Source organism: Puntigrus tetrazona, unplaced genomic scaffold, assembly GCF_018831695.1.
Source record: "Puntigrus tetrazona isolate hp1 unplaced genomic scaffold, ASM1883169v1 S000000002, whole genome shotgun sequence".
Classification (NCBI taxonomy): Eukaryota; Metazoa; Chordata; class Actinopteri; order Cypriniformes; family Cyprinidae; genus Puntigrus; species Puntigrus tetrazona.
Window position 1 is genome coordinate 788511 of NW_025047682.1, and position 27281 is coordinate 815791.

At 38.1% G+C, this 27281-nt stretch overlaps 1 protein-coding gene and 2 long non-coding RNA genes across 3 annotated transcripts in view; 1 reads left to right on the plus strand and 2 right to left on the minus strand.

Annotated features, from left to right (window-relative positions):
* The first annotated feature begins 535 nt into the window (after positions 1 to 535).
* On the plus strand, positions 536 to 7643 carry LOC122331830. Its single transcript, XR_006248299.1, has 3 exons — positions 536 to 817; positions 927 to 2625; positions 3902 to 7643. It is a non-coding gene; the product is annotated as an uncharacterized LOC122331830 (long non-coding RNA).
* A 140-nt stretch (positions 7644 to 7783) lies between these two features.
* On the minus strand, positions 7784 to 9345 carry LOC122331829. Its single transcript, XR_006248298.1, has 3 exons — positions 9224 to 9345; positions 8878 to 9042; positions 7784 to 8009 (listed from the first exon to the last, which is right to left on the minus strand). It is a non-coding gene; the product is annotated as an uncharacterized LOC122331829 (long non-coding RNA).
* Positions 9346 to 10009: 664 nt separating this feature from the next.
* Positions 10010 to 27281, minus strand: part of LOC122331777 — a 39245-nt gene continuing 21973 nt past the window's right edge. The window contains exons 4-5 of the mRNA XM_043229271.1: positions 17643 to 17692; positions 10010 to 16647 (exon numbers count right to left, since the gene is read on the minus strand). Of these exons, the coding sequence (XP_043085206.1) occupies positions 16345 to 16647; positions 17643 to 17692 (353 nt within the window). The 3' untranslated portion in view covers positions 10010 to 16344. The remainder of the gene's footprint in view (positions 16648 to 17642; positions 17693 to 27281) is intronic.

The following is a 27281-nucleotide window of genomic DNA, read 5'->3' on the forward strand; positions in this document are numbered from 1 at the left end:
AAAATGCTAAAAATAAAGCTTTGAAAATATTATATATATATATACACATACATTAGATGTAAATAGCAAAGCAAAAAAAAAATTGAATAACTTTATTTTAACACAAATGTTAATGTCTGACTGATTGTATGCTGCATATGTGGTACATTAATATTAGGTATGCTGTATTTTTACAGCGAGGCCTGTTCATCTGACATGTGGTAAGGATTTAAACACTCAGGTTAAAGAGTTTACTGTGTCAGCGTCCTCAAACGTGCAGATAACACATGCTGGGCTCTGCGTCTGAGCACATCTTCCTCCTGCTCGCTGCTGTTTATTTTGGACTGCAGGATTCATGCATTGGGTTTGTTAATCTAAGAGAAGCTTGTTTAGTTTGCATAAAAGATAATTCAGTTTTTCTTTCCTCTTTTTTCACAGGAGATCCCTCGAGGCTGAACTTCAGAAGGAAGGCCAGTAGATTTTGATACCTTCCTCCTGCTCGCTGCTGTTTACGTACAACAAAGATAATTCAGTTTTTCAGAGCATTTGTTTTACTCACCCTTGAATCAAAGTTTCCTTTGTGTGTGGGACCGGATCTGTTTCCCAGGCCTGCAGACTCAGGAGGGTCCTTTGAGTTCAAAACAACAAAGAGGCCTGCGCCTCCACTGACTTCCAAGAGCTAGAACAGAATCGCATGTCCTCGCGCACACAAATAAAGACAGATAGACGGGCAACAGCCTGAGTAAACAGATCCCTGGATCTATAAAGAAAAAAACAGACTTCACTTGCTCCAAAACGAAGCTGGCTGGGGAGGATCTATGTTCGGAAATTATGTGATGTAATTCTTCCATATACCGCCTTTTACTTTATACTTTTTTTTCTCACATCTAATATTCTACTAATATTGTACACTGTAATAATGGTTATTTTGCATTTTTAAAATCCAGTGTTGGGTAAAATATCCGATGAATTGAAGTCAAGAAGATCATCCCTTCATACTAGCAGAAGCAGGTCAAGTCGGGGTATTATGTACATACGAATTTTTGCATATTTACACAGTATATACATTTTAAACTGCACAAATAGTATTATAATTCACTATTTTGGACATTATACCATCTCCCTAGTGTCTTTAAACTTTATTTTGGATGTTTAGAAAAAAACATACTGTACAATAGCGGCAATAGTACCACATCCACGCGCAATTTTTCAATGCTACCTGTTATAAAGACATTTTAAGGCAGTTTTAAAGGCTGTAGTTATGTTAATTGTCCATAAGTGTCTTTTCCATCTTAAGATACTTTATTATAGCACAACTATATGGCAGCACTGCACGCGTCTTTCACAGAGAAGACCTGTAATACAAGTCTGTAGTGTGATTTGTGAGGTGTTGGACATATTAGGTTTACAGGTTTGTTGCATAGGAACACCAACAAAAATTCTGAATTATGAGTAGGAATCTCTTAACTTTCTTTAAAGTATCAGTTAATTCAAAAATGAGAATATTTACTAAACACACAAGATGCATATGTGCCAGTCAACCTATTAATGTCCTGTGAAGTAAATAATGTTTACGTTTAAAAGAAACAAATCCATTATTAAGATGTTTTAACTTTTAAAATACATAACCCATCTTACTACATGATAATGCTCCCTCCATTGGAAAAGTCCATTCCCTGTTGGTATCTGTTTTGGCTTGTAAATTGTGTCTGATCCATGCATATTTCTTTTACCCAGGAAGAAACAATATTATGGATAAAGGACTTGTTTAATGTTAAAAATATCTTGATGGAGTCGTTTTATTTTTTATGGACTTGATTTTTTGTGGGTTGCTTGTAGATTATTATTGTGATGTTTTTATCCTTCTGACGGCACCCATTCGCTGCCGAGGATCCATCGGAGACCAAGTGACGTAATGCTAAATTTCTCCGAATCGGTTCCACAACTCATCTACAACATAATATTTGGGTGGACTTTTCCTTTAAGCTCAGAGTTTCCAAGTTGGGTACGTGTCAGTTGCAAAGGATGCATGGGTCGGTGGATTTCCTGAAACGAATCAGTTTCAGTTGCCTGCCCAAACTGCAACAGTATTTTATAGAATATTTGATATATTTAAATTCAATTGAATAAAAACACTGATGCACATTCTTTATTCATCATTTTATAGAAGGGGAGCTTTTAATGCACTGACCAAATGACAACTCCCCAACTTGTAAATATGAGCTTCCCAGGAGGACGTGAACGTTTGATATGTAGAATGATCCGAATCAGCCACTTATAAGGTTCCACTGCTGTCTTAAAAGGCAGCTGACTACATAGGCAGCTCACTTCAAAAACCTCAGAAGGCCTGAAGTGTTTAAATCTGAACATACTTTGCATGATTTCAGCGTGTCTCTCCGAGACTTGTTTAATATGTGGTAGAGGTGTTTTGCGTTAACAGCAGCTAGCTGGCTAAAGCTCTCTGCTTTGTTCTCCAATCCCGAGGTTAACGATTTTCCGTCGTGGGAGGCGGGGGAGAGCAGCGGTGGAATTAGGATTCAGCTCCCATCCTCAGCGCCGAGCGGCTGTCTGCTGCCTACCCAGCAACCCTGGCGCTTTGTGACAAGGAGATGGATGATATCTGCAGCCTGGCCGGCCGCTCTATGGGTAAAGACACACACACACACACACACACACACACACACACATCTGCAAGCACACAGGGTCGCCACACACACACACACACACACACACAAACACTTCCCAAAGCCAGCAAGGTTGTATGCACACACATTCACACATGTAACTAATGCTGTGATGCTGCTGCTACAACCTTTACCATGTAACACAGAACAACAAAGCTGCATCCAGTTCATTTGTGAAAATATTGCACTTATACATAAGGAGGGAGCATATAAAAGTGAGTTAATGAATTAATGAGTGTTGAGAGAGAGACAACAATTGATACAGTAATACAAACTATTTATTAGAAACTCTTAAACATTTACAGCATTTAAAAACATATACAGGGGATTAACAGACTAATGGGCAGTTGTGGTCTGTGTGTGTGTGTGTGTGTGTGTCACTGGACAGCGTGTGAAAGGTGTGTGAAGGTCAAAGGATCTGTCTCTTCTCCACTTCCTTTAATGCAGGAGTGTGTTTGTGTCAGACTCACCTGCTGAAACTGCTACTGCAAACTTTTACACACACACTGCTTCATTTCTGCAGTACACACTGTGGAAAATATTAAGGGTTTTAGATTGAGGAAAAAAGAAGACAAATATTTATTTGTAATCAGTACATATGTCTTGTTTTCCAGTAAAATTATAAACTTACTTAAATATATGTATGCATGTATATATATATATATATATTTTTTTTTTTTTCTATAAAAATTGCCAAAGACACACACACATATATATACATTATATTGAAAATTGTCAACAACGCAATTAAAAATAACTTTGCTGAAATGTCTACATTTATCTTTTTTAGATGTAAAATATTATGACTTTTTTATGCTGTGCATTGGATGTTTTTAATAATGCTATTATTTTATGGCACATCCTAGTAAATAGTTAGAATGTGTATAACAATATCAAGTAAATCTACAAATTACCTGCAAGCTGAAAATAAAATCTCCACCTCAAAAGAAGAAAATGTATCAGAATTAAAATGTAATTAAAACCATCAATTATATCTGCAAATTATATTATAGTATTATATAAAAATTATACAAATTAAGTCAAATGTTTTACACATTCACAACAGGAATAGTTTTGTGAAAGAGAGACACGGGATACAGGACATCAAGATACAGACAGGTTTATCTCTCTGCCAGAGCTCACTGTATGTTGAAGAACAAAAAGATGTCTGGGTTGTGTGTGTGTGTGTGTGTGTGTGTTTGAGGACTGCTGGGGTGCTCACGCAGCTTTTCGTGCAGGTAACGGGAGCACCTGCGGCCACCACTAACCGCCATCCGACGGGTTAAAAGCTCTGACTGGAGGAAGACGCTCAGAGCTGCAGCGCAGTCCACTGGAGTCCCATCGGCTGAGAGAAACCTGTGAGACAGAAGCTAATTATCCTCTAAAGCAAAAAGCCAGTTGTGGTTCAATAACTCCAGCACGCTGCTAGCCAGATACTGCGTTTCCTTGGCAACGCCTCCACAGCAGTACTGCAGACATCACAGAGAAAAGCAGGCGGTCACAGGGTACACAGGGCAGGATGAATCGGTGAGGAAAGACTTTACGAGTGACGGGCCGTCCTCTAGACCGATGCAGGCCAATTACAGGCCATTACACTCGGCTGAGATTGATCTGCTTTCTTTACGTTTGGGGTCCCAGAGACTGTACTGTATGTATAAAATAATGACATTTTTAAAATTGCTTCTGGATTTCTTTTCAAATGCTTGTAATATCTCTGTCTGACCTAATCAAACCCCCAGCAGAGCCGGGGGAACACAAAGTAGACACCCTTTTTTGAAATATGGCAACTAAATGGATACCTGACAGACACACACACAAAATCATATTTTCCTCTGAAAGCTACCGTATAAAAGCCATTCATTTTGATGTTTATCAAGTTTAGAATCAGTTTACAATTACCGAAAATGATGAAGTATAAATCTGACACATCAAAGCACTTTTTGAGATTGAGATTTTGCCTCCGTCACATTAAGCTCTTCCTGAAGATCATTTATTGTTATTGACGGCTTCACAAAGAACCTTTAACATCCTTGGAAACTTTCCATTGGAGAACAGTGAAAAGGTAGATTATTAAATATCAAACTGAGAAAAACAAGCAAAATTTTAAGTGTGTGATACAGTGACTTCCATATTAAAAAAATATATATATATATATATATATATATATATATATATATATATATATATATATACACACACACATATTTACTGACGTGCAAAATTTACTGATATAAAATTAAACTTTATTTGGAGAACTACTTAAGCAGAATGTAAATTTCTTATTAAGATTAAAACGTTACTATTAATGAGGATGACCTTTGAATCATATCAGTCTTTATATGCAAGATATTTAAAGTGTGGCTGAAGTATACTTGCACTAGCTTCACTTTAGCTCAATTTAATATACTTCTTTTGTTGGACTTCAGCCCATTAAGCCCAAAATTAGTTTAAGTACACCCGTATAGTATACTAAAAATACAACTGCAAAGTATTCTTATTAAGAAATATGTAAATACATTTGTAGTATACTAAACATGAAATAAATGTATTCAGTATATAATTATGTTATAATTATCTGGATTAACAGTGAGTCAGATGATTTCTTAATAGGCTCGATGACATGACTATAATAAAACGTTTAATATGTGGCCTCCACAGGTCTATTGCTTTAATAAAAGTGCTGAACAAATAATGAGCAATCAAAACAAACTTTGATTAACACACAGTAAAAATCTGAATGAAATTTTGCAGGAAGTAATATGACTTACAGTGTGAAACAAAATCGAGATTTGATGTTTTACCAAACTATTTTTTGTTATGGTCCTTAATCAACATGATAACTGGAATCTTGAATTTCAAATTTTGTATGTAGGATCAAAACTGAATGTACAGCACAGGTTATCAATAGCCGTTTAAAGAATTTGAGTATATTTTGCACTATGAATGAGCGGCAGCATCTGGAGGTGTGTTTTTGTACCTGCAGTGAATGGTGAGAAGGACCCACTGTTTCCTCTGACCTGCACTGATAACATGCACCACAACAATCGCTGACAACCAATGGAAGAAAGATTCCTGTAATCCTGTAAATTCACCCGGCTCCTGCAGCTTCTACCGCCTGAGCTCTCAGTGCTTAATCTACTTTCAGTACCTTTATCCCAGACAAATGTTAAGTTTATTTAAACCGCATGCGGTTAGCGGGAACACACACACTCACACACCATCAGCCGGCTCTTTTAATTCCTCAGTGGCCGGTCTTTATCTCCTGATATTTATCGAGGGAATCTTTCTCGCAGTCTATAAAAAGAGCGAACTATTTATTCAATATCAGGTTTGGTATGTTTTATATTTCCAAATGTTTGATTTACTGATCTACAAGCATTTTTCATTCAATTTAAACAGCAAACAATTTCTTAATCAACACTTCTATCAAATAAAATGAATTATTTTTACTTCAAATGTAAATGCACTTTTCGTTTTAAGCACCAATCTAAGTTAGTTATGCGTCTCGTTCATTATATTCATATTTTATCAGTCCACGAATAAACCTTTTTGAGCTACTCTGGCGGTCACAAAATGAAACGTTTAATAAATATTTACAAACATAAATGAAATTAAATATTAAACTATTTCAAATTCATCCATTCACTGTGTGCATGCCCGGCTATCTTTCTGGACTCCTGTGTCCGTCTGAAAATGCTGGTTAGACTTATCAGCCAGAAAACGAACCATTATTTGCTCTGATACACACAAATGAAACTCAGTCCGATGTGCTGTCAGCCAAAAATGTAAATATGAACCCATGCCAGTGAGGCTGAGACATCAGACCCCGATGCTTGCTGGACCATTCAGAAGTCGGCCCGTTTATTAAACAACAAAATCTTCGTTCCTGGCTGGATCCAAGTCTTTGTTCCTTTTCTCATCTAGCTGATGAAATGGTCCGTGTGTGTGTGTGTGTGAGCGTGTGGGATGAGGGAGTATTTATGTGCTAGCTCAGATGAATAGTGTGAGCAGCACACAAGATTTTATCTGTGCGTTGGCACTGCCAGCCTGTGCCGAGTGTCAGACGGATCCTAATAAAACTGTCTGACCCCGCGTTGGGCACCAGGCTGGCGCTCGCCGGTCGTGGCTGACTGCTTGGTATGCACCGAGCATGGCAGAGCTTCAGCTGTTGCTGGGAGCTTTGTGGCACAGACCCAGCCTGATTAGTTGGCATCCGCCATTGTTCAGAGCGAAACCAAGCAGGGGAAAAATATAATTAGAGAGAGAGAGAAAACGAGAGAGAGAGACACAGAGAGAGAGACAGAGCAATAGGGGGAAATCAATTGTTTTGAAACTACATTTCTAATGTGGGTAATTTAGCAAAATTAGGTTTTCAAAAGTTAAACACTAAAGGGAGATAGAGAACAAAGCCAGGCGTTAGACTTAATGAGTTCACATTCTTAAAACAGGAAGGAGCCCACAGCTCTGTGCCAACCGGACCCTCTTAAACTACCATCCGTCTGGAGTTCAATGTCATTTCTGCTCAAAAGCAACATGACGACGTATAAACATGGACGCCTTTAAATGCAATAATCTGCAAGCCGCATGTTCTTCTAACAGCAAAGTCTGGTCTTCAAGAGGTAATGAAGTCTATTCAGAGAAATCGTTTTTGTTTAATTGAAGGTGTCAGCATATGTTGGTTCAATATGTCGCTCGTTTTTGCACAGACTTGTTTGGCTACGCATCAGACAGATTTTACGTTACTGGATTAAACAAAAAAATAACATTACATCTGGTGGATACATGAGAATAAAGCCAAGCAGATTCGTTTCATAGTAGTGCAGGTGCTCGGATCGCCTACGAAGGGCGGCACTAGGAAAAAAACGTTTACGCTTTACCTTCATTTAAGAGAAAATCTTTGCAAAAAAAGGGAAAAAAGATTTCCGATTTTTTTTTTTTAAATCAAGAATGAATCAATTGTTAATCTAAACTGATAATCCCGGCCCTTCCTCCTGCTGCCGATGCGATAAAGGTCATTTATAGATGAGCTGCAGTGGCGACCAGACAGCCAGACAGAGCGATTAGCATGACGACCCTCTCCTGCACCCCTCACCCCAAAGAAAAAAACACCTCAGCAGACGTACAGGATCGAGTTTTATTTAAAAACCAGAAGAAACCATCATCATCATCATAGGCATGTGAACATATTGAACATTCAATCTCTCAGACACGCCAGTGCCGCATCCTCTCTTGTCCACCGTTTCTCTTTCTTATCTCTCACAGACATCCGTCCCACGTCCGTCTCGGTCGGGACACAGCCAGGGGATTGAGTGCTTTTGCCCTCTGCCCAGGTCCCAAGAGCTTAACCTGTGATTTTCAGCACACAAAGCTCACAAGTTAGGGTCTCAGGGACCAGGAGGAGTGCAGCGGTGTCCGCACAGGTTAGTCACATACATACACACACACACACACACACACACGCTCACGTCCTCTTTCGTCCAGCATAATGAAGATTATTGCTAATAATGTTCGGCCTATGGAAATCAAATGTGCCTTTTCCAGTGCAGAGTTTAGAGCCACAGACATGCAGCGCAGAGGTATATCATGCACCGAATGGCATGCACACATAAGCAGACGAACCCCAAAAATCAGGTAAGAAGAGCGGTCGGATTTGAAGTTGTCCGTCGAGGGAGCAGACATAGTCTTTGTTGGTCGAGAAAAGCCTCCAGTCAGATGGTCAGTCTCTCTTTCTGTCTTTCTCTTTGTCCTGTGTTTTTCATCCTCAGGATCTCTGGTGAGCAGAACCGCTGGCCTCTGACTGCAGCTTCAGACATGAACGTCTGTATGTGTACGTGTGTGTGTGTGTGTGTGTGTGTCTGTCTGCGTCTCGTCTCTCGCCACTGACTCCATTACACCGAAAAACGTGTAGCGGCAATGGATCAGCCACATTCAAGAGCCGGTAAACTGGCGTTGGGGCAAAATTAGCAAAAAAAAAAAAAAAAAAACGGCTTACACAGCTCCCCGCAAGACCACCCCACACCCACCCAGACACGCAGCTCCTGCGAATCCCCCTCGCTGCTTTTGCAATAAGTTGTCTTTTTTGTGACTTTGTGAGCACAGACGAGATCATGCAACCTCACAACACTAACTGCAAGCAAATCCAATAATGCACACGGCAACCAAAACATGCATGTCATTTACACTGCAAACGCACATCTGATGGACACATACACACCTTGAAGACTCCTCCTCCCCCCACAAACAAGAAGCATCGTTCATCCTCAGGGACCAGACGGTGTGGACACTCCCGGAAATGAGAGCGGCCGCCACGTGCCTCACACACACACACACGCACTCGCACTCACACCGTCTACCTTCCAACCTGTGCCGACTTTGTTATCTTCAAGGGAAAAGAAAAAGAGAGAGAGTGAGAGAATAAAGAGTGAGGTAGGAAAAGCATCCTCAGACAGTGAGATGTCACCAGAAGAAGACACCATCATCTTCATCAGGACCACTGCACATCCTCTCATCACTGTCATCCTCCTCACGCTCGTCTGGCTGACATGCATGCACACACTCACCCGCTCGTCTGCCTCCGGTCCGGACACCTGTCCCGGGAGTCTCTGTACCTGTACCTGGGCCGTCTGTGAGACCCGTTCTCGCTCTCTCGGTGTGACTGAGTGCCAGCGAGCGGCAGATTCTGCAGCGAGAGCGCTTCCCCCACACCCGCCCTCCTCCGTCTCTCTCCCTCCCTCCCTCTCTTCATCTCAGCTCCACTTCCCCTCTGCACTGATCAATCCCTCACTTTCTCCGAAGGCTCGAAAAAACGCAGCCAGCCAGCAGCCAGAAATGGCGTCTCGCTCTCCGCGGTGCTCTGTGCAGCCACACGACAATCTGTCTGTCACAATATTGTGACAACATTTCCACAACTGATTGAGGAGGGTCATCCACCACCCCTCCGCCAAAGCTGTGGAAAAGTGTTTGACCGCCACAGTAAAGCAATTCCTACTCATTTTTTGTAAAATTACAGAATACCTAGGAAACATCTTTAAAAATAAAGGAATAAAATAAGGAGATGAAACCACATAAGGAAACAATGACAGTTTAAGGAGAGCACGTTGAAACGTATAAAGATGCTATAGACAAACGTATAAACAAAACATAAAAAATAGAATAATAAAAAGCAAATTAAATGAGGAGTAGAGACAGCAAAATAAAGGAAGACCACAGAGAGAATTTTAATTTGTTAAGACAACAATACATACAGAGAGAATATTATATATATATATATATATATAATATATAAATGAAAATGTAAGCAAAGAAATAAACAAAACAATAAACAAAAAAAGAAACCAAAAGCAACTGAAAAAAAAAAATAATAAAAATAACAGCCATAAATTCTATAAAACTATTGTTATGTGAACAAAATAAGGTGATCAACAAAAACAGCAAAATAAACAAATGATAAGATGTTAAACAACAAGAGTGAAAAACAATACAATCATCGTCATGCAGGCTGATTGAAAGTCTGCAATGTGAATCAAAAATAATAGGCCTCATGAGACATTAGCATAACAAATTTCTGCATAAACAAGTTCATTAAAAAAAAAAAACATGAGGTTTATTAGTTCATTCTCAATGAATGATATATGCGTCATGAACCAGGGCCAATGTATACATGCAGATATGTAGTATATAAAACATGCAAAAAACTGATAAATATTAAACAAAAAAATACAAAGACAACATGCACGCCCTGTGTGGTTCTCCGAGCACCAGACGCATCTTTATCTGTCTGGCAGTGGCCCTGAATGACCTCTGACCCCTCTGCTTGCACTGGGGGGTGTGTGAGAGTCGTGACCCCATCATAGAGGGGTGCTGGGCGCTGACTGCCCACCGCACACATCATTGATTACGAGCTTAATGCACAAACTCGCCACGTCTGTTCTGCTGCAATGCAGAGCTCCAAACACACACACACACACACACACACACACACACACAAAGCAGGAGGGCTCACAAATCCACATAGATTCAGTGTTTAAACTCAAGCCATCTTGGGCAGCGTCTGAACACAGGTATGTCGATATGAACGAGCAGCATACAGGTTTAAGTCTATCACGCTGTAGGATGGAGAAGTGTGTGTTTGTGTGTGTGCTTGTGGGGAAGGTTGGTGGGATCAGCAGGGTCCAAAAGGGAATGATGGTGATCAATCAACACACACACACACACACACACACACACACACACACACACAAAGTCCATCAGCAGAGCGCTGTCACCACATAGTGCCCAAGAGCGCACACACACATACGCACAACACACAATGAACGCTAGACAGAAGGGAAAACACCATAAACTACTACACAAAGAGAAACATATTGAGTTCAGCATCCGTCTCCAATTAAACTGTGACTTTACAAGCGTTCAGACCCACTCAGAAATCTCATATCCTGGAACACCATTCTAGTAATTTCAAAACACAATGACTCATTAACAATCACACACAAAAATGGGACCCCAAAGATGTGGATCTCTTTAATCACATCCAAAAAATTTTAACTACAATTCTACATTTTGTGAAGAAAACATGAGCTGTAGTCAAAAAAGCCGACACAAAGCCATTTATTCAAAGCAACTTAGGTGCACATATTATCAGGCCTTGCCTTTTTCTGAAAATGAAACCTATGACCTTGCTAGTGCCGTGGTCTACAGTTTGAGCAACAGGAAAGCTGATTTTTTGCCACATCTATTTTTAGGCATTTTATTCCCCCAAGTTGAAAATAGTGATCTGATTGGCACACAGCATGTCTCTTTAAAATGCCATGATATTTGAGATGACATTCCTAAACATATGTGGCATGAGGTACACATTGAACTATAATACTTCAAAGTTTAGTAAAAATACAGTTGTGCTCCTGTTTATGCAAGGTCAGAAAGCTCAAAGATTTCCTCAAAAACATCTTAATTTGCGTAAGATGATGAACAGAGGTCTTACTGGTTTAGAATGACGTGAGGTTAAATAATTAAACACAGAAGTTTAACCTTTTGCGTAAAATATTTACAGAAAACATTAACAGTTTGTACAAATCTAATAGTGATGCTGTCTTATCAAACATCGAAACAATATTTATCAAATTCAGCAAAATGTCATAGGTTTTATTTCCATCTTAGAACCCAGAGACCATCTGAGTGCACAGACACATATCGTTTAGGTCTGCTGAACGCAGGTCTTTAACTGCTATAACTGGCTGGTGGCCCAGCACATAGGCCCCGCCCATCCAAATCGAACTCATTGATCTCTCATGCAGGGTCAGAGGTCAAATGCGTATCGACTGAAAAAAGTGTCATCAGCAGCAGCGTGGCCCTGACTCCAGACAGATCAATAGCACCTCTGTCTGCTACGCTTAGATTACTCTTATTCATCTGTCATAAATCTCAGCACCTCATCACCACGCTAACGTCTGCTGGGTCCTGATGCAGCTGCGGCCCTGTTAAAGTCGACAGCAGTCTGGGACCACTAGGTCATGTTCATCAGTGCTCCGTTCTCGTGTACAGGGGGCAAAAGGCTAGACGGCCAATCGCAGACCTTGTAATAAGAATCAATGAGTAGGGTTTGGTCACACGTCTGGAAGAATCAGACAGAACTGGTTGACAAAAGGCATACTGTCTTAAATAATCACAAAACTGTGAATTTAGAGACAATACGAACTAATTTATCAGTATGCTTGCAGTATGTTTGATCAAGTGTTGGATCAAAATGTTTTAGCAAAATTAAATTTGGAATTAACCTAAGCAAGGAAAGACTGAAAAATTAATAACAGCTAATAACATCACAGCCTAACAAATCGTGATACAATCAAATTTAGAAGAAAATCAAGTTTTTGAATATTAAGTTAAATGGATTGCAAATGTCCCTTTTAAGTCAATCTGTGAATTACATATTTCAATACCCGTTTGCACATAAAGCGGTTAATTTTGTACACATTTATTCCCTTCAGAAGTGCTTTGAGAAAAGTTTTATGGTATGTGTGTTTGCACAGCAAAACGCTGACAATGATGAAAAAAAATAATTTTACAAACCCAACAAAGCAAGAAAACAGTGTTTATACAAACTCCTCAGCAATAATTTATCAGCTTCTCCTCAATCTTTACCCCATAATGTAAATAGATGTGCACTTCAACTAAACTGACAGAATGGTGATAAATGCCTGTACATCAAAATGACAATAACAGAAATCTAGGTGTGTTGATCCATCTGCGTTAGTTACTTCCAGATAAAAGAACATTTTAGCGTTTTATCATTGGGCAGCGTAAGAGGGCATAATCAGTGCAAGACTGTATATGTAAACAGTTTGTTTATGGATATCTGTCAAAATGAAAATGTCAAAACAATACTTCAGCAATTGACTTGACTAAGAAAACCCACCAGGACACTGCTGTTCTGCCCCTTTCTGTGGACCCACTGCTCACTGAAACAAAAGCTTCAACTTTCTCCCGATCAAATTCACTAATTTATTTGTTCAGCCATCACATAAATCTAAGCACAGCTGTAACCAACGAGTTGCAGCTCGACTCGGCTGCCAGCTGGACTTGGTTTTGCTGAACCAGCACGATTTCAAGCCGGGTTTGCTGCGCTACATCTGGAAGAGTCATCCGAGAGCAGAGGTGAAGGCGGAAAAATCCCTCCTAAAATAAAAGCAGCTCGACTCCCTCTGTCAGTTTAAACAGGAAATGGTGGAATACAAAACAACGGCCTTTCCCTTCGATTTAACATACTGTGGCTAGTTCACCCAAAAATGAAAACCATTCACTCACTCTCATGTCAATCCATCCTGACTGCCTTTCTTTAGTCTGTGGAACACTATATGTCAATTTATGAAAGAGTTAGTCTTTTGAAAAAAAAATGAAAATGAATGAGGTCCGGGGCTAAGTAGTTCATAGTCAAATGATAGCTTTGTGTGAAGAGCAGACTGAAAGTGCTGAAAATCTCAATATGTCTCCAACATCTTCTTGTGATGTTTAAGCTGTGAATTATGATCCAGATCTTTTCAGTAAAACAGCTTATCTTTTTGAATGATTCATTCACAAACCAGTGTCCAGTCAGAACACTGAAGTAAATAACAACTTAAATTATAGTATATTTATTACATAAAGCAGTAAATTGTTTAATTATAAAGAGACACATTGACCACTATTATAATTTTTGGGATTTAATTTTTTATAAAGTTTGACAGTCTCTGTCCTCATTCGCTTTTATTATATCAGAAATGTGTGACATGAGGGTGAGCAAAAGAGTTTTTTTTTTTTTCAACTATCCCTTTAAGAGTTTCGACTGCTGTTTTCTATAAATTAAATCCTAAGAGCCTAAACAGAATTCAGATGTAAGCTGCATGAAGGTTTGGCTGACAGAGAAAGACAGCTGACGCCTGACTAAAGGGGACTGAAGTGGACTTAAGCCTTGGGTAGAGGAGCCACGTCTTTTCAAGCTTTAGAGGGGCCGCGCTAAGCCCGTTCCAACCCTGTCGTCGTGTGAGAGGGGAATCAATGACGGAGACTCTTACGCTTGCCCATTGAATCCTCGTTTATTTCACTGCTCATTTGTCTGTGCTTAATTGATAGCAGTTAAGTCCCTTTCACCATGTTGGCGGTGTTGCTGTGGGGCCTATGTGTGCTTACAGACGCTTTCAGGCCAGACTAAAATACTTCATGAACACTGGGCCTCACAGACTGCAGGCGTTCACGCTGGAGACCCACCAACACGAGATGCCGGGCAGACATATGAGGCCGTTAAGTGCATTGCTTCAACACACCACTGAAGCTTATAAACCTACATTTTGGAAGCATACTGCAGAAGAAAACCTTGAGTTTTGAATGCCAAAGACGTGCCTGCTGCCAGACACTCAACAATTGATTTAAAAGCACTACTTTTAGCTTGGTAACGTGCCCAAACAAGGAAATCAAAGAGTTTTCAAACGCTGATCTGCTGGATTAATCAAATTCCAAGAATGCTGAGTTATCCGAGACACGCTATTTAGACAACCATTGTCTTAATAAGATGCCAGATGACATGCAAATGAACTTTACAGTAATGTTATCTGGTCTAAGATGCTCCACAGATATATATTATTCAATCATTTTCAAAGAGTATTCATCCTGAAACATTGTATCATGGTTTTCATAAAAATATTAAGCAGCACATTCTACATTAATAGAAAATATTTCTTGAGCAGCAAATGATTTCGGATGTATCATGTGACACAAAAAATTCAGCTTTGCAATTACAAAAATAAATGTAATTACAAAATATATTAAAATTGAGAATACTTGTATACTTGTAAATACAGTATTTAGAAATGACTCTACTTTTAATCAAATAAATGCTGTGAATATAAGAAATATATTACATAATACATAAAAAAATCTTACTGACCCCAATCTTTTAAACAGTGTTAAACTAGGATTATACAGCAGAACTGAAACCACTTAGCCTGAATTCTTAATTATAACTATATTTGTAACAGTAGCATACTGTTCCTAGTATTTGTGCTGTATTGTATATAAAATATAGAGTGTGCAATATGTAAATATTCGTTATTCAATATAAAATAGCCAGATGGCCTTCTAAAATTTACACAAATGAGCAGTATACAACACATTACAATTACTTCTTTATGCCATAAAGCAATGTGCTTGACTTGACCTTTCATTCCCAGCATGATGAATGAACCAGAGGTAAGTTTTGCTTCAGTATTTAGGCTTATTACTTGACCAAACTGCCAAAAGGTCTATAAAAAAAACTTTTTATAACTTTATACAAATCTCACTTTACAATAAATAAAAAACTGATATATACAGTTTTATATATATATATAAAACTGAATGTATTACTAGAATGCCACTTGCTGAATTAACATGCAACATGACGTTCATAACAATTTATCATGCTACTATCTGAAATCATTTTAGGATTTTTCACTTAACAGTTTCACTTCCTATTTTAAAAGTGTTGTCACTTTACAGTATATACTGTGAAGCACTTACGAAGTAGTAAGCTAGCATTCCAGATATAACCCACATCAACTACTTCACCAACTCTCATGGGAAGTGACATCAGTTCTGATAATTAGAAACACCACTGGATCTAGAAGCTAACGACACTGGTGCTGTACGCTACAGTTAAGATATTCCATTTCACACTCTGTTTATGGCCTGGGGCTGTGAAAATCCCTTTAATCCTCCCTGATTCAGGGGGAAAAATAAAACCTGTATGTCAGGGTCTTTAGCAGGGCTATAGAAATACATCTAGAAGCTGACGGATTGGAAAACCGATGACAGACAGATCATGGGAAATTATTTTCGGATGCTAACAACCGAAATGATATGTCACTCAAAGAACTAGAAATGAGCAAGTATTTATTCTCTAAATGTTGTTCAATTCATATGTACAGGTTTACTGCTTTTTATGGATGTTTAGAAGTACATTTTTAAAGTCAACTAGTTATTGTCTGAACAATTCAAGTGTAATACTTCAAAAAGAAAGAATTAGACATGACTTTTCGAAGAGGGTGTTTCGCTTGAAGAGCTACAGCACAGCAGGCTGTCAACAGACTAATTAAAGCAGTGTTGCTAAAAATATCAAAGATAAAAAAAAATAAAAAGACAAAAATATAAAGATAAATATGAAAAGTCAGAGCAGTCAACCGTTGTGACCCTTCCCTACCACTTTTCTTCCCCAAATATCCAATGCTGTCTGACAATAAACAGCCATCACAAACGTCTCAGGGGAAAACAGACTGATATGCAGCAGTGATGACAAAACACAAGACAATTTGACATCACACTCTGTCAGCTGAAAGGGATACTGGGTGATTTCTGTGGTGGTTCCTGCTGTCTTTTTTGTGATGTGTATTATATTATTAAAAATATGCTCCGTGTCTTCTGTCCAACAGCAGATACGCACAACACAGTAAATGATAATGAAACTGGCAGCTTGTCCAACCTGAAGGAACAGGAAACATCAATTATCTGCATCAGACTCATCTGTGTGTTACTGCACTGAAAGCCTACCAGCTTATATCTATCTCTTGACTTCATGGGTTTGAAAGTGGAAAAAGCAAAAATATTCTGTAATAAGGAACCCAGTTGATGCCATTCTGAAGTCTTGATGAAATGAGTGTACTCCAAGGAAAGCTAGAAGGTTGTACAGTTAACTCCCATGGTGTCATTCGAAACCATACAACCTACTACCTCAGCCTGGATGCACACATCCACAGTGTTGTTCCTTCTGCCCCTTCAGAGAAAAAACTTTCTCTATAGAGCATCCATTTACATCAGCTGTTCTCAAACCTTGTAGAATTCCAAATGATCCATCATTTGATTGGCTCATTAAACAAATAAAATAGATAAGGCATGATCATAAAGGGATAAAAAGCACCAACACTGAATTTACTGACTGCTTAATCAACCCATAACACTTGGATAATGATGCATCTGTTGTCTCATTTAATAAATTACGCAAATGTACAGAAATAATAATAGTCTAATTTAACTATGAAATAAGAACAAAACAGCATTATTATGGTATGAAGGAATACCCTTCTAAACTAAGGTAATACCATTCTAAACTTGATAATTGTTTTAAGGTAGCTGGTGGCTTGTGCATTTTTTGTGATGTGGCCTACTACCTAAAAAAAGTTTGAGAACCACTGCTACGAGTTCAAAGAGTGCGTTGAGTTCACCACAGTGACAGAGACCCACAGAATCGAGCTTGGGTTGCATATTACACCACAAGATCGGATCTACGGGTTTGTGACAAGTGGTCAGAGCTTCATATGAAACCCAATCCCAGGTCATACTCGTGTCTCCGAGTCTTTGTGGATGAGCTATCAGATCAGATAAACCACAAAAACATTCCTCCCTACATGAACAAAACACTGTCAAGGAGTCACTGTAAATATAGAAAGGAGGAGAAAGACAAAAACATCTTCCACTGACCTGGTCGAGTTTCAGTGGAGATGTATCCATATCTGCTCCCGATTTCTGTGCTGCGAAGAGAAAGAAATCACAACATCAGGAAACACATTCACAGTTAAAAGCCTATAGAAAATACAGTAATAGAATTGTGCATTGTGTAGAAAACAAATTCAATTAAACGCCATTCACAGTTAATGTTGCTTCTGTAATGTAACATATTTCTGAGTCAAATGTGATATTTAATGACAAAAAAGATAGCCAGGGACTTTTTTATCTAGTATTCTACAGTTTCTACATGACAGGTGGTGAGCGGAAAAATAAGAGACTTGATGCTGTCATCTGAAAAGAAAAGTTGTTTCAGAGTTATTACATTTTGATAAGGGATTACAAAGGAAACATTTTTTTTAGAATAATGTGTAGTTGAGTAAATCAGACCAGGATTATGTGTTATGAAAGTAAATAAGGATAGATACACCAACTGAACAATCTGACAAAAGTGCAACACAAAGGACCTTAAATAAATCTTATGGTTCACTTGAATCAAGTGGTAAATTATTTTAAGGCTACACAAACAAACTAGCTGGGAAATACTGAAAAGTTTGGCGGAAACAGCTTGTTCGAACACATCCCTGTCAGAGAACGACATGCGCGACTGTCTGCGAGAACAGGGTGAGCTTAGACAAGAACACGGCGGTTTTAAAGGAAACACACAATCTGTCGAGGCGAGAAAAGTGAGCATTTTATAAACAGCTGCTGTCCTCTCACCTCCTCACCTGCTTGCTGATGTTCATCAGATGTAATTGTTCAACTCACGGTACAATTGAGCCATTTCAAAGTGGGCGGTGGTTTCTGAACCCATTCATTCAACGAATCATGACTTGTTTTAGAGTTTCGGAAACACTTTGATCACCAACTGTACGCCTACTAAAACAACCTGCGAGATTCAAAATGAACATATGCAAGTGCCACCAAAATACTTTTGCTAAATAAGAAAGTCTGCATAGTCCGCCATTTTCTCAGCAAGGAAAAGACAGGAGAACGGAAAAAAAAGAGAAAGAACTCTCACTAGCATCGCTTTCCAAGTTTCTCCTTTTCTGTTCTGGCACCTTCACAAAACCTTCACCAGTGGGTCACATGATGCTGCTCGAGCCCAGAAGCATTCAGCTGATGTTGAGTAGACATCTTTTGTCTAAAATACAAGCCTTTCGCCGAGCATTCCACGAATAAAATGCCACCTTCCAGGGGGGCTGAAAAGGGGTGGCGTTGGGAGCCATGGCAACCTCTACCTGGCATGATGCCCATCGTAAGGACAACAGGACATAGAAATCAGCTGAATTCAAACAATGATGCTAAGTCACTCAGAAGATAAGAGAAGAGGAAATATCTTTTATCATTGCTTTTTTTTTGAATAATTCTCAAGCGAAGCAGCACTGGAATGCAGCGAAGAGTGCATTCGCTTGCAGGCGGTAGTTGAGAAAAAAACGCCCCGTCGGAATAGCCTGTGCGCGTGAATGGAGTGACTCAGTGAAGCTTTATTTCAAACACACAGACAGCAATTCTTCATCAATCTGTGAATCATGATCTTAGTTTGTAGTTTGGAGTGGGCTGATGAAGTTTCCCACTACAGGGCTTTATAAAGTGCGATAAACGGGTTGCATGTGTGGGTGTTTCCTGTATCTAGTTAAAGCAGTACACATGAGATCACAAATGACCTCTGTATAGAATCTCTACAGCCCCAGAGTTGAAATGAGGTGAGAGCCAAACAACAAGAGGAACTAACTACAGTTAACAGGGGAAATATAACTAATAAGGTTACTAGAAAGTAAAATGTATGCAATTGGAATTTGAATTCCTCAAATTCCTCCATTTCAATTGAGGCAGGATGTAGAATTGCAATTCGAATTTAAAACTTAAAACAATTTAAAACAAAATTTAAATACTCATCATTAACAAACCATTAACTATGAGTTTTCTCTCAATTTACTATTAATTTTCTGATTATTAGTAGTAAAGTAGTTGTTAAGTTTAGGTATTGGGTAGGATTGGGGATGTAGAATATTGAATATGTCATCTTCAATAAGTACAAATAAACAGGCAATATGTTATTATTATCATAGGCATGCTAATAAATAACTACAGTAGTTGATACTGAGAACTGGTCCCTATATTAAAGTGTTATAAATTTTTAACTAAAAAAGCAAAGTTTGTCAACAACCAAAAAACATTGTTAAGTCTTGTTTTAAAGGTTTGAAGTTGAAAAATGTATAGCTAGATCGATAGATAGATAGATCGATAGATAGATAGATAGACAGATAGATCTATCTAAAGAAGACAAGTTTTAATTTTTAAAACAATAGTGACAAAACCCTAAATACTGCAAGTGATGAAGGAGAAAAATGTCTCAAGAAAAAGGTCTCTAAAATGGTTTTTCCATCAATTGTTTGCAAATGCAACTTGGCCTGAGATTGCGTAAGTAATGGAATGACATGTAGACATTTCGTATGGTTTAAATGTCTGAATACCTTACGGGGCCACTTTAAGCTTCACCATAAACGTCAAGAACTCTAGATTAGAAACCGGATCTGCTGGAACTAATTCCGTTACAGGCCATGTCACGGCTCTTTTGAGTCTTTTCTAGATGCATACTAAAGAGAAGCGTCTTGCAGAACTGAAAACAAAATATGTCATGAAATCCTGATGATCTCTCTGTCCAGAGCAGCAATGCGACCAAGATAAAAAATTTCCATACAAAAATACACAAGACCCTAAGTCACCAACAGTCCCGCTCGTGACGCTTGGATGTGATCACCCTGAACTCATCCACCCTTGTTCCTGGATGGATGAATTTCCCAACATACCCTGACAGCAGACAAACAGTCAGCAGATCTGCATCAAACCACAAGAGATGATCTGTTCAAGTTGATGCATGTGAGTATATATATTGGTGTGGCCCTGAGCACACAGGAAGAATGAACTGGGGAAAAGATGATATCTAAATCTTGTCCTTATCTGCAAATTGAATCTAAAATTATAGAATAAGTTAAAGGCAGAATGGAATTACTTTTTTGTACATAAAATGGCTCGATGCAGCTCAGGGTCACATAGAAATTTTAAGTGTATAATTAATACACACATCTAGTGATGTACGATATATGGAGAAGCATATCAGTACCACAGAACATTAATGTTCTTTTATCATTAGTACGCTTCTGAATGGGCTGGTTAGCTTTGCCAGAAGATAATTTTGTGCTTTTCTATTTAAAAAAGTAATAAAATACAGATTTTATTTATAAACATGGCAATAGTCATTGGTTATAAATAACACCATTACATTCTTTAAAGACAATGAAGAGACGTGAAGGATGAAGACATAAATCCTGAATCTTTTAAACGCTAAAAAAAATCTGTGAACTACTTTCAACAACGCTGCCAATGCAGGCTTGATCTGTTAAACAAACCTCTGTACAGCGATCAATATGCACAGAACATCTGTGAGTCTGAGTTTCTTCCTCGTTCTAACCTACAGGCCTGCGAGGATAAACTATTTTCACGTCACTCTGAACTTGCAGGACCAATAAATTCTGCCACAGGGTGTGAGACGCTCCCCTCATCCTGAGTCAGACAGTCACACCACAGCACTCAAACACAGCCTGCATTCAACAGGGGAAGGAATCGAATTTATGCAGCGAAACGCATCTTCTCACATCATTTAGCCAGGCTGTGTCATCTCCATGCATGATCGAAAAAAACACGCATGAGGAGGGTGTTTCTGCATGTCATTTAGAGGATGATTGTGGCAGTACAGTTATATACGCCGTGGTACCAAAGGTTTTTTGCATTCATGCACAATATTTACATGACACTAAACAATAACACTTAACAGTACATTTTTAGGATAATGTAAATTTTAATGTTTTTCTGTTAACACGTTTACAGTTTTATTGTTAATTAGTTCATTATATATTAAATATTGTAATTTATACTTACGAGCTTAAATTCATTAGCATATTTAGTCATTAACCTTAATTAAGAGACTAATGTGATGTATTGTTTATTGTTTGTTCATAATACATAATGCATTAAATAATTCTTGAACTAGTACATGAAAGAATGACATAGTATGTGTGCAAAAAAACATGATACATGTATAAATTATCATGATAAAAAAATGAACGGTGACCACAGCTGCTCCTGGCCACCATTCACTTTTGCAATTAAATGCAGCTTGGACATTCTGATACATTTCTTCTTTTGTATTCTACGGAAAAGAGAAAGTCATATAAGGCTGGAATGACATTGTTTTGGATGCACTATATGTATAAACCGTTTTTCCAGACATCAGCGCCGTCTCGACACCTCACAGAATGGCATTTCATATCCGGAGAAGCAGGACGTTGAGGTCAAAGTTCAACTGAGATGGGCAAAAAATTAAAAAAAACAGAGCAAAGAGAGGTTTTCCCGCAAGACAGATCAAACCACTGAAAACCAGACAGGGGGGAAAATCAGACAGACGTCGCAGTAATGTGAAACAGTCGTAATGCAGTCCCTTCCGCGGGGCGAACCAACTGCATGCGTGCTGATCGCAGGGGTGAAGGAACCAGATGGCTATGGAAAATCAACACTGGGTGCTCTTCTTCTTAATGGCAATTATTCATCAAGTCTATAAACAATGTCAGTGAAGGTGACGGAACCGTCTGACTTTAATCTTCCACATATGATATGTGAAACCAGAGCGGCGGCGTTCATCTGCACTGCACACCCCTCTTCGAACCAATATATATATGAATGGAGTCATTACTGGCTAAAGTAAAATATCAAATATTATTTCTACATGCATTGTTAATCTCCGTTGTAAACGTGCACCACCGCTTAAGAGTTTAAGAGGCAGATTTCATTTTTCATATTAAGACAAGAACAAGTGCAACGGCTCTTCATCTGCATCAAGCTACAAAAGAGGATGAGTTCTAAAATAAGGCAACCAAAAATTATTTTAGCAATCTGTAAAGGATTTTATATTTAGCAAGAAAATACCATTTCAGTCTTTTTACTTGAAAATGTCACAATTTCTTGCAATTTCTAAGTGAAAACATTTTTTTTTCAATGTAACGTGATACGAAACACCAGGGGAAATGCATATGCAAACAGATTTGAATGTGAATGTAATGAAATGCATCTGCAGGCACCAAGGCTGATTAAACCAAACACGACAAACAGATCTGATGCTCTCAATGCAGTTAGTAGTTTGCTTTAGACCCTCAGGAGATCGAGCCAACACACACACACACACACAAAAAAAATAACAAAGTTGAAGGCACAAATAGGTTTTGTGCAGTGAGATTTGAGGTTTCCCTGCGCAGAGAGGCCATTGCCTTCTGCTTTCCCTTAAACGCTTACAGAGTTTGCCAGGCAACGAGCCAAGAAAATGACTTTGTTTGACCCAGCTGCCAATCAGTTTGGCTGGGTGGGTCTGTATTAAACGCCGACACCTTTTCTGTGAAGCTCATTGGCCGCCGCTGCCTCCGGTGGGCGGAGACAGGTTGAGAAACAAGGCTGTTGACAGGGAAAAGGAAAGCAGAGAGCTGGTGCAGAGCACACCGACAGCCAATGGAAGCAGAGCATTCTAGCACATCCAGAAAAAAAGGGTTCAAGCAAATTGATTAAGCTAAAAGTCATTTCATGAATTAATTTAGGGGTATAGGTTTAAACTTTAATCAATAATCATAAAATAAAGTCTTTACATAGAGTAAGAAATCATAACTGTTGTATGTTGCTAGGCAGCCTTTATAACGATCAGACAGGTTATCCAATCACAACCCAAATTCTAATTTGGCGATTTGCAAAATGCAAAATGATCACGCAAAGAGCATCAAAAGTTTTCTCACTGCCCTCTGAATGGCAATTCATCGCCTTAAAATCTAAAAGTGAGATGGAAAGGTTATTCATTTTGAGACGTCAGTGCACAAGGTACTGTTGAAACTTGAATTTCACCTAAGCAAATAAAAAAAACAAAAAAAAAAACAATATAACAAAAACTGATAGGGTTTGGCCCGAGCTCTCTATTAAATTATGGTCAATAACAAAATCTTTGTCTCAGAGCCATTCAGAAACCTTAAGAGGGCTTTTAATTAAATGACGTAATGCGTGAACAGTGCACATCGATTACCGAAACCCCGCTAACCATGAGCGACAAGAAGACATAGATCTTGTTTACCATCACAAAGAATCAATCAATACATCGAGACTTCTGAATATTAAACTTGGGCAGAGTAAAAAGTATTCCACATGTGACAACGCAGGAGGTGATCAATAAAAATGGCATTAAATAAGACTTGAGAAAGCAGCACGTTAATTGAGCAAGACCATTAAAATGAATTCAAATGACTTCAGGCTTAATTAGTCTTGCTTACTCTCAGGACCCACAGGTAACGAACCAGGGGGAAAAATGAATCTCAGCATAGCTCATCAACTCTTCTGAAACTCACCGAACTGTACACAAATAGGATTTTATGTTCATTATAACTACAGAGATGAAGATTGTTTACACAAAGGAGGCTGTCAGGCTGAATTGGCTAATCAGACACGTCCTGAAAACAACTTTTCTTTAAATATCAGAACTGTAAGGAACTTCAGTTTCTTAATTACTAAACATTCTCTGACAAAATGTGCAAATATTTTACTTTTTAGCACATCCCAGGAACAGTATACTTTTTCCTACACGTTTCCTATCATTTAGGGCTAGGCACAAAGTTTAATATATTTCAATAATTTTATTAGGATATTGTATATACAGTTTTTCCCCTGCCAAATATACAAACAATAATGCATTTTAGAATAATTCTATTATTTAAGTTTTCTTTTTTCCATATTTAATCAGAATTTTTAATATACTACACAAGGAGCAACTTATAGGCTCACAACCCTTAAATTCAACAGCAACTGCTGAATGCAGTCCACCTTTTATGTTTGCAATACAGTGCATTTCAGAGTAAATCAGAACTGAATGACTAAAATAATTACAATGCTTAAAATGCTATTGAGTAAATATTATCGAAGAAACAGGACATCCTAATTGACATCAGCAAAAAGGAAAGAAAAGTTATGAAGGCATGCATTTAGAATGTTAATAGGGTCAGTTATATTGATTTCATGCTGGCTTTAAGTACACACAATCCACTATAAATGTTCTGGATGCAATGAAAGTCTGCCAGCAAAGAAGCACGCTGACTGAATCAGTGAATGAGTTTTTAGTGATTCAGACTCATTCTGATTAAGGTGTTTGCTCACATTGGTTGAAATTGTTTATGAAGCAATAACAATGTCCTTTCCAGTATTTTTTTTCTTTATATCAATAATGAACTTGAATCTTCAGAAAAAATGTGGTATTCTATATATATATATATATATATAGAGAGAGAGAGAGAGAGAGAGAGAGAGAGAGAGAGAGAGAGAGAGAGAGAGTTTATTAGCAAAAGCGTTTAGATAATATTTTTTATGTTATAATGTTTTATTGTTAGTTAGCTGTATTCTTTGGTTATTTTTTAACCTAATCAAAATAACTCAACTGCAGTTTGCTTGAATGCACAATGAAAACATGATTTAAAAAAAAAAAAAAATTAAAAACAGAGTTATCTGTTTTTGCAAATGAACTCTTCATATGTTTGTTATCATGACATCATGACAAAATGTTTGCTCTTGGCTTAATAAATGTTTCCAGCTCCATAATGTGACAATTAAGCGGTCATTTTAACCTGCCTTTCTGCTTCCTGTCTTTTCTGGTCGCGTTTCTGATTTCTCTTTTGGTCTGGTTTTTGTTGTCTTAGAAAACACTCTGCAGACATAGACAGGAGATCTCAGACACTGCTTAAATGTGTTCAAGCTTTTAGAAAAAATGACACACTTAAAATACACATTTAAAGCTCATTTGAGGCAATCATCTACAATTACAGAGGCCGGCAAAAAGCTAGACTTCACAATCAAGTGGAATATATTAAATTCTATGCTTCTAAAATCACCATGAAAAGGATGTTTTATTGAGTCTTGCTCTCTGACATCTCTAACATCATCTTAGGCTTTCACAACCCGAGAGAATAAAAGCTCTAGCTCTAGATGTTCAGCTGCAGCCTGACAAACAAACTTAACTGGGTGAAATTTATACAATTACATGGACTGCAGTGCAATACCGACTCACACATGCACAGCCTGTCCTGTTCTTAAGCTCATTTCTCTGCAGCCATGATAAAAAGCGTTAAGCATGAAAATCACGGCATTTTCCGCTGCCTGATCCATTGCTGATTCAGCAGAACGCTGGAAGGGCACAGCAGGAATGATATGGAAAGGCATAATTATCATTCACCCCTGCACCGTGCAGGAAATTGCTGAACCAAAATTGTTTTGCATTTTTGTGCAACACACAAACCGCCACCTCTGACTGAACAAAGACAGCAAGAATAAGCGCTCATTTGCATACAAAGAGTAAACTAAGTTTTTAATAAATAACAGCATCTGCAAACACGACACACAAGATGGTATGATTATTGATTATTAGACTGAAAGAGCATTGACAATCGTTGAATACGCCCTACGAAGGTGAGAGGAGCTTGTGTATAGAAAATCAGGAATTCTTAGTGGCACTTTCACAATAAGTCAATGAGATGAACAAACACACAAGCCAATCAGCATTACGTCTACATAACACTCTTTATTTAAACTTGTTTACTGCCATTTTATGCACATAAAGGAAATATTTTACAATAAACATTAAAACAGCTCTTTTCAGGGTTTAAAATGGGGACTGTCAAGCATCAAATATGACAACTAAACCAAAAAAAGCCATGTTATTCTGTGAATTCATTCGAATTGAAATTTCAAGATACAATAATACAAACATGAAAATAATTTTTCAAAAGCTACAAGTAAAACTAATTATTAAAGTGTTTTCCAAGAAAAACCTATTTCAGATTTCCTTCTTCAAAATGTCATGCATAATTAAATGATACTTTGATTTGCAATTATTTGTAAGGTTTACTAGCATTTTCTGAGTGAAAAATGTTTAACAAAATGGTTCATGTTTGAGTCTGCATCTCTGTGCCAGCCAATCATGTGGCTTCATGAGACTTTAGAATATACTGCACAAGCTTAAGTGCTACTTTTATGGCATTTTCCTCATATTTCTTATCTTGACAGACCTCATTCCCAAATTCCCCGCTAAATATCTTCTTTTATGATAATCTGAGGAAAGAAACAACATGAGAGTTGACAGACGTGTTACATTTTGGATGAACTATTCTTTGAAATTAAATGGCAAAAAAAAAAAAAAAAAAATCAATTAGCATTTATCTTTTGTGAAACATATCTGCTTTAGTGTTTTTGTAAAACAACAAACTCTTCTAAGCACAAAAAAAGAAAAAAAATGACAGAAAAGTAATTAAGTAGTTCAATGAAGTCAAATCCTCATAATAGCGCACATCAATATGCTTAGAAATCAACATGTGGCTGCCAACTCGAATTCAGCCCTGTGACAGACTCCTGATTCTGGGTAAAGCAAACAGGAAGTGACTGGGTCGAGATTATGGCTGCCTGGAGTTTCCACAGGGCCCCCTGCAGAGTTACATGTTCTCAGTTTCTTTTGTTTGCCGTTAACCCGTTAAACCCCTCATGAGA